At 44.6% G+C, this 8,098-nt stretch overlaps 1 protein-coding gene and 1 non-coding gene across 2 annotated transcripts in view; one reads left to right on the top strand and one right to left on the bottom strand.

The window, feature by feature from the left end:
• Positions 1–214: 214 nt before the first annotated feature.
• LOC119372819 (U4 spliceosomal RNA) lies at positions 215–356 on the bottom strand. Its single transcript, XR_005179711.1, has one exon. It is a non-coding gene; the product is annotated as a U4 spliceosomal RNA (small nuclear RNA).
• A 315-nt stretch (positions 357–671) lies between these two features.
• The window catches only part of LOC119371757 (WASH complex subunit 5), a 33,330-nt gene continuing 25,903 nt past the window's right edge, over positions 672–8,098 (top strand). Inside the window, exons 1-7 of the mRNA XM_037642220.2 lie at positions 672–883; positions 2,127–2,361; positions 4,001–4,107; positions 5,048–5,132; positions 5,971–6,071; positions 6,682–6,874; positions 7,816–7,968. Of these exons, the coding sequence (XP_037498148.1) occupies positions 2,140–2,361; positions 4,001–4,107; positions 5,048–5,132; positions 5,971–6,071; positions 6,682–6,874; positions 7,816–7,968 (861 nt within the window). The 5' untranslated portion in view covers positions 672–883; positions 2,127–2,139. The remainder of the gene's footprint in view (positions 884–2,126; positions 2,362–4,000; positions 4,108–5,047; positions 5,133–5,970; positions 6,072–6,681; positions 6,875–7,815; positions 7,969–8,098) is intronic.

Below are 8,098 nucleotides of genomic sequence, written 5' to 3'. Positions count from 1 at the left end.
CGAGATAACACCAAAATTAGCTGCCAGTTCTGCGTTTTCCCTGTGTTGTCATGCACATCAATGAAATCTGGTCGTTTATGCGCGGTTTATGCGTACACAGCGTTCTCATGACGTAATGACATTTGTCAATATAGTCCCGACGTGCCACGCATCACGCCTGTCAATCGCGTGTAATGATTGCTAAGCAACTTCTGATTTTAGAATTCGCTAATAAGCCCCGTAGGGCCTGCCAAAAATTGCCATGGCCGACGGTATTTCACGTCGTCCCGGCGGGGTATTGGGAAAAGTTTTCAACTAGCAATAGTCGCCCCTCAGTTTTCACTTCATTGGGTACGACACCGCCTCTGCGCAAAGCTGACGATTCACTATCTTGCAGTGACATCCTATTACAAGTAACCCCACTACATAGACTGGTGTTTGTCGTAAAAAATTTTAATTTTACATAACAAGCTCTTAAAATTATAAACAGCTTTTTATCCAAGTTGCCTTTCATGTTTAATAGAAAAGTATTTTTATTTAAAACAACAATCTGCACCTAGTATTTAGTATAAAGTTGTTATAGCGCTTACGCAAAAGCATTTCAAAGTGTTACAGCAACATTTTCAATTTGTTTGCATAGATGGCGCCAGTTGTCTTCAACCGACGCCACCGACGCCGCCGCCGCTTGCCCAGCTTGCCCGTGTTGAGTGGTGGAAAGGTTGGGTTGTGGCGCGGTTGTGGTTTAGGGGAATGTAGCTCTTTTAACAAACTCTAGTTATACCTTTATAACATACTTCAGTCACAGCGCTGGCTACAACGTTCTGCTTGCATTCAAGACACATCGGCCGGGCAAGAATCCCGGAGAAATGTTAACTTGACTGGTCCCAGACCTATTGAACGAGAGGCAAGTTTTGGTTCGTCATGTGCGTGGTTGAGAAGTTGCATAAACTCCACAATTCGACGCTTGAATGAAGCATAGCTTCCTGGAAGGCCCAAACGATGCCCTACCATAACCACGTGTAACGTCCGCACTTTGTGGCTTCCCTCCATGCAGCCCTTTAGCTTTCGAAACCATATGCACCAAAGTTCGTAGGGGGCGGAGTGTTTTGGTTCGTCGTCGTGTTTGAGCCATCGCCTTCGCTGCTTATTTTTACAATAAATCGTCGTGATCCTGCCGTCAACGAAGGCGCGAATTCACGTCAGTTGTGATGTCGAGATAGACATAACGTGCCTGCATTGATTGACTCATTCCGTGCGGCAAAAAAAAATGTATCCGTCGATCGAGAGACGCTCGGAGCATTGCGCTTTATATCGCATTTGGTGCGCCTCGTTCTTAACTTCGGAGGGATTGCGACGTCAAAATTGATAATTATTGCACAAATAGGGCAATGTCAGAAGAAGAATGACACCTGTAATACGGACGCATTCAATCGCAATCAGCTTTGCGATCGACTACTTTGCGCAGTCTGCGGAACGAAGTCAAAAGCAATTGAGGAATTCGATCTCGATCGGGCTTGATTGTAATCGAAAATGCGCTCGTGTATATCTCGCAGTGCGTTACCTCAGGCACTTGTGTTTACAACTTTTAGGCGTATAGTTGGGAACTTGAAAAAGTTGCCAGATCGTGCGGTTTGTGATGTGGTTAGAAGCAACCCACCTCCGTGACATGTCCTATCAAATGCTGTGTTCATTGAAACACCATCTTTTCAATGGTGCAGTTGACTTGGAGCTCCAAAGATTTTCTATAGCCGAGAACAGCATGATGCCCATTACTATGACATGTCATGTGAAATGCAGGGTTGGTTCAAACACCATCTTTGCAATCGTGTAGCTGGCTAAGGGCCCTTCGAACTTCCTAGCAAAGAATATAAAACCCTTAATTCTTTATGACATGCCTTATGTAATGTTGTGTTCATTTGTTCATTCAAGCACTGTCTTTACAATGGTGCAGTTGACATTGCACCTTCCCAGCCAAGAATAACGTGAAACCCATCTCTATGGCATTGTACGAAAGGCTGTATTCATTCATACACCATCCTCGCTCCAGTGCAGTTGACCTGGTGCCATGAACTTCCTGCAAGAAAACATGAGCCTCTTCTCTGTGACAATGTCGTGTTTGTTCTGACACTGCTTTCGTGACGTTGCAGTTGACTTGGTGCCATGGACTTCCTAGCCGAGAACAATGCCTGTGGCCAGACGCTGCTGCATCTCGTCTCCAGGGGCAATGCCATTGTGGCCGAGCTTCTGAGGCTCTCGGATGTGGTGCCATCCATATTCAAGCTCGACAGCCGCAAAGATGTGGCCGAATACGGGGACATCCTCCTCGACTACAGCTACTTCAAGGTCATCGACCATTTCGAGAACAAGATAGAGGCAAATGACGTAAGGATACGGTCCCCCACTGCCATAATGTAGCCGCTCTTGTGGCATAGAATAACAGAGAGCTGAGCTAGTTGGTACGTATTCATGTTGTAAGACGGGGCGTGCAAACACGGACACAAGAGAAAAGTCAAGACACCGCAAACGCCGACTATCAACTGAAAAGGCGGACAGCGGAGGAAAAGAAAGTAGGCACAAAAGCTTACCTGCGCGTGCCTAAGCAAGAAGCGATACCTATCAATCTGGCACACGTGGAGGTCTATGTGGGAGGTAACTGTTCAGGCATTGGATTTGTTCTTTATTCAAGTTAGTCGACAATTGGCTCATGCATGCGCTACCACTATTATTGATATGCCAGGCCTCAACCATTACACATTCATAGAATTTTGGCATGCACTTACACTCTCGGCAATGTAAAAATGGTTTGGTGGTGAGCTTCCGGTTAGCGATGTCCAGTAATCTCTGGTTAACACAGTGGCCCGTTTGTTCTTGTGGCATACTTAATCGCCTGGAAGCAGGAAGCTGTCGAGGCTTGAATGGCTTGCTTTAAAGTGGAGCGCACCTTTAAGAGCATGCATGCATAAGCCAGCGCCTCCTTCTCTTTTCTTTACAGTAAACATATCTTTGTCATTGAAGTTTCATAACGAACTTACTGAAGCAACTTAAACCTAGCATGTGTTATACTTTGCACCATAGTAACCCTTCCAGAGATCTTGTTAACACTCATTTGACCCTTCTGCAGGTGCTTTGCCGATTGTAAGACTGTGCAGAATGTTTTTGCTTCATTAAAAGGCCACACTTACAGTGCTAGTAATAGCACTTTCACGTGCAACTTCTAGCCCTCAAATAATCTGAAGTGATAATTATCACCACCGTTTATATTGCTATAAAGATAGACTTGAAGGAAACTTAAAGTAGGAGCTGTGGAAAGCACCTATTTTCTTGCCGGTTCAATATGCGACTTGGAAACTGTCAAATGTATTGCATGTTAGTTGCATGCAGAAGCATCTACGCATATGGAAACTCCCCTGAATTTTTCGTGCAGTTTACTCATTCATGGACGTTGCACCAAATTTTATTGAAAATAAGTTCTCCCTGCAAAAGAAATTTAAAAGTATCGCTCATCGGTCCATATACCTCCTATTAGAAGTCTTCTGACAGCCATCGAATGCAACAGGGCTACTTTCTTAGAGTAAGTTTGTGCAAACACGTTCCTTCCTGAAAGAGACGAATTCATGAGCACCAACGTAGCTGAAGAAAGTCTTTGTGTGCCAAAAACGATTCCTTATTTGTCAGTGTTTTCTGTGCATAGTTTATTGCTACTTGCATACTGTAAGTAAAATAAATAGTGTTCGAATAAAGTATGTATGTATATATGAGATGCATGCGCAAAAGTCAAGCTTTTGAAAAAAATTGTGCTGTGCATCTCCCCTGTCCCTGTCCTCGGTGTTGTGATCAACCTTACAAATTTCATTTAAAGTTCGCATATTGGCAGATGTGCACCTGTCAAACAAGGGCGATTGGCGACTTCTTGCGGATTTTTCTTTTCCTGTTAAAAGATCGATGATCATGTTCTTTTTGAAAACTGTTTTTCCGGAGCTATGACAACAATAATTGGGGAAATCTTTTTTTACGTTCACAGCAACTGCAGGACCGGGACGAAGAGTTGCGCGAGAACTACATTGACATCCTGACACGGTTCTATCTGGCATTCGAAAGCATCCACAAATACACCATTGACCTGAATCGGTGAGTTTTCGTGCAACATCGATGCCAGGCGTAAAACGGCCCAGCACTCTGTGCCAGCGTTTTGACAAAACAGCACTGGAACCATTTGCTTAGCGTTTTCAGCCTACAAATATAAAGTCACGCTGTCGACATAGCCTGGAATAATGACAAAATAAAGAGACTTCTCCTTTCAGACCGAATTTTTTTTTTTGATGGCTAGTCATTGACTTAACACTTTTGCTACTGTAAAAAAACAGGAAAATTGTACCAAAACTTATCGAAAAGACATTTTTTGCTCAATTTGTAGCGCTTTTTTTTCTGAATAAAATGGCACCATTCTTTCAATTCACTGGAGTTTTTATTCCACTAATTGCGTCAAAAAAGACAACTGGAAGATGGCTTCACTGCATGGCAACATAATGCAAGATGGCCATAAAATGAAAGCCAGGTCACAATGGCACAACATGGACAAGTGTGGCCATCTAGCATCAAGAAATACAACTATGACGAGTGTAGTCATCATTGGTTCCATGTGAGCTCACTATGAGCTTATGTGAGCTCGCATGAGCTCACTACGAAGCACCAGTGCTTCATGTTTGCTGGAAATTGAAGTGCACGCGAAATGCGTTAGCCATTGCAAACTGTGTTACAGCACGACAGATTCTCCAATGAACCAAAGACAAATTACTTATCAAAGGCTCTGGACCCCCTTGCTTTAGTAATCGCATTATAGTTCATTGTGGACCTGTATATTTTACACCTGCAAACTTGTTCTAAGCGAGGGTCCCACTTCAGTCGCTTGACTTTGGGACCTTCGTCTGTGTACTACTAACAATGAACCTATGTATTTTAAACTAATAATAAACTGAATAATAATAAGCTGAAACTGAATGTGACATGCTGTATACTAGAGGATTCATGCATAGGAGTCACTGGGATTCACTTTCATGCCATTTTTCAGGTTTCTGGAAGACTTGGACGAAGGGATCTACATTCAGCAGTCCTTAGAGTCTGTGCTGGTCAACGATGACGGCAAGCAACTTATGGTGAGCAAACGATTGACCTCACGCAATTGTTGTAACTACAGCACTCGAACATCGGTTTCCTGACAGATTTGGACCTAGGGGCCCTAAATGTAACTTCAATTGTTCTGCTCAAGCACCCATTGTGGTGAATAGTGTGAGGCTACGTGTATTATTGGTTACAAAATAGTTTCCTGCAAAACGGAATGTTAATAGGGAAAGTCTTCATTGACTGTTTGGCCTTAACCATTCTTTACAATTTGTGGACGCATATGGTATCTGAAGTTGCGGAAACCCTTCTGCATGCTTTCTGCTCGACGAGGAAAGAGGCCGAGAAAGGGAGAAGGCTGGTGAACACTTATAATGCGCATTTTCGTTTCTTGCTACTGAGGTCATTTCAAAGCGGTGGACGTGGCGTCAGTGATATGACACAAGGCAAAATTTCCTCAAATCATGTAGAAGAAAGACTAGACTGGATGGTGTTGGTCGTTTTAAAAAAATTAAATTTCTTAGACAACAGTGGTTCGTGCACTCGTTCTGGTTGCGCTTTATGTGTAGAAGCTGCAGCGTTCACAACAATGGAGCGAGCCCCCGTGACGTGATGTCATGGTGCGTCAACACTCTCTGGGTATCGAAGCGAAAATCCAAGTACTTTGTTCAAAAACGTATTCTCTCACATTACGTGTGGCGCTCTTGTGCATATGAGTGTTATAAGCATCATAAATGTCACATCAACCTCTGACTTTTCGTTTGGTGAAGTGTAGCACATGGCATATTTGTCACCCGTTTTCGGACTGTCAAGACTTTGCAGGTTTGTCATGAAAATCCAGTTCTTACTTTACCGCTGGTTTCATCTTCGCAGTGTGAAGCCCTGTTCCTCTGCGGTGTCATACTCCTCGTGGTCGACCAGAAAATCGAGGGTATCGTCCGGGAACGCATGCTCGTTGCTTATTACCGCTACAGGCAAGTTTGCGTTCACGGGTCTTAGCGAATTGGTCTGTGTTATAATAACCTGCACAGTGTTTTCATTAAGGCGGCAACAAAGAGAACTAGACACGTGTGGTGATAGAATGACTGACAGCCCAGTCAGGTGCACTCCTCAGTGTTTTCAGCTTTAGCCTACTTATCCATTCAAGACAGTTATTTGTATCAGTGTTATCACCCTACATCTTTCTTTCCCACCTCGAAGTTACCATACTCACTGTGTGATCTGTAACTTGACTAGAATTAAAATTCTAAGTTCCAGTGTAACATGAAAGAACTGACAAGGGTGGTTGGTAAAGATTCAATGTTTTAAAGCTAAGCACATGAAAAAATGGACGCGAAAGGAACGGGGGGGGGGACAACCTATAAGTCATTATGTTGTCTTTTCTGTCTCTCTCCTGCTAACTTTTCAAACAGCAAAAGAGTGCACTTTCTCAACACGAAGCTTGCAGAACTATTGTTCGTTCTTACTGCTATCTTTGGTCTCGCTTTAGACGACCTCTCAATCCAACATCATCACAGTGTTCAGTTTTCTGCCTCTATGTCAATCGCTGCCTTCCGCCCGTTTGTCTGGTATATACAATTGCAGTGCGCAACGTACGAGTGACGAGTCCAACTTTGACGACGTCTGCAAGCTTCTGCGGAGCACAGGCTTTTCGTCTGCACCCGGCGCCAAGCGTCCCGCCAACTACCCGGATGATTACTTTCGCCGGGTGACCCTGAACGAGACCTACATCAGCATGGTGCTCGGGCGGCTGAGGTCCGACGATGTCTACAACCAGGTACCTGCATTGTATTTCACAGCAGTGGCTGTTATGGGCTCACTCGTCTTATACCAGACTCACACAGGCACTTTTGACTGCGATCAGGGCCGATCCGGATTAGGCTTGATCCGGGTCAGGTGCTGTGACACGGTCAGATTTAATTGCGATCAGGCCTAATCAGGTTCAAGATGATCGCGATCTGCTCATCGTGATCTGGCTCCGTGATTGCGACTTGACTGACGTCTGCACGAAATTTGATCCAGATTAGACTGTACCGTGTAGCAGCGACCAACTTGTTATCGCGATCAAAAGTGCCAATGTAACACCGGCATTATATCGTTGTTACACACGGTCAGCCAAATTGTGGTTAAACTCTAGGGCTGTTTCAACATTTAAGCTCTTTGCACTACCTGCGTCGACGTTCGTGGACATTTAAGCAAATTACACTACACCATACTGCTCAGTGTCATTGAAAACTCGCCCCTTTGTTGCCCAGTGTCCTTTATCCATACTCTAAGAGTGAACAGCAGAAGTCAACATTAGTGGCTGGTGTATTGACAAAACAAAACTGCAGTGGACAGATTGCACAGCGCGTGGCTACTTAGGCCTAAGTAGCCTATGTAACCTGACTGCTCGATTTTGCGGTCACGTCACTGTAAATTGTAGCAGTGATCCAGAACAGTTGCCTTTTGACCAGAAGTAGTCTTTCGTGGCTATATTCGACCGCTCGCTTTGAGACTTCAGTGGGCTGATACATTTGTGGCCACCTCGTTCGCAAGTGGATCCGACTAGCTTGATAGGCCTGTATGTGATTCACGTCCTCATATAGGTTGCCTCCGTATATCTTGTCATCGGTCAGTAGGTGGCGATGCAAGCCTAAGTATGGTTGCACGGCTACTTTGAAGTGTTTAGCTGGTGGCCACCAAAACAGCGCTTCTCCTTGATGTCAATCTCGACAGATCTCAGCCTACCCACTGCCGGAGCACCGGAGCATGGCCCTGGCAACGCAGGCGGCCATGTTGTATGTGGTGCTGTACTTCGCTCCCGAGATTCTGCACAATCAGCAGGCCAAGATGCGAGAGATTGTCGACAAGTACTTTCCCGACAACTGGGTGCGTGTTCGTTTTGTGTCAGTAGTCGTATATGAGTCTTTACCTGAAGTAATGAATGAAGCATGTACGGTACTCGCGGATAGAAAAAGTTTAGGGCTAAGTAATACACATGCTTTCGTTTTCTCCATCT

Source organism: Rhipicephalus sanguineus, chromosome 10, assembly GCF_013339695.2.
Source record: "Rhipicephalus sanguineus isolate Rsan-2018 chromosome 10, BIME_Rsan_1.4, whole genome shotgun sequence".
NCBI lineage: Eukaryota > Metazoa > Arthropoda > Arachnida > Ixodida > Ixodidae > Rhipicephalus > Rhipicephalus sanguineus.
This window is presented reverse-complemented; position numbering and strand designations above follow the sequence as displayed.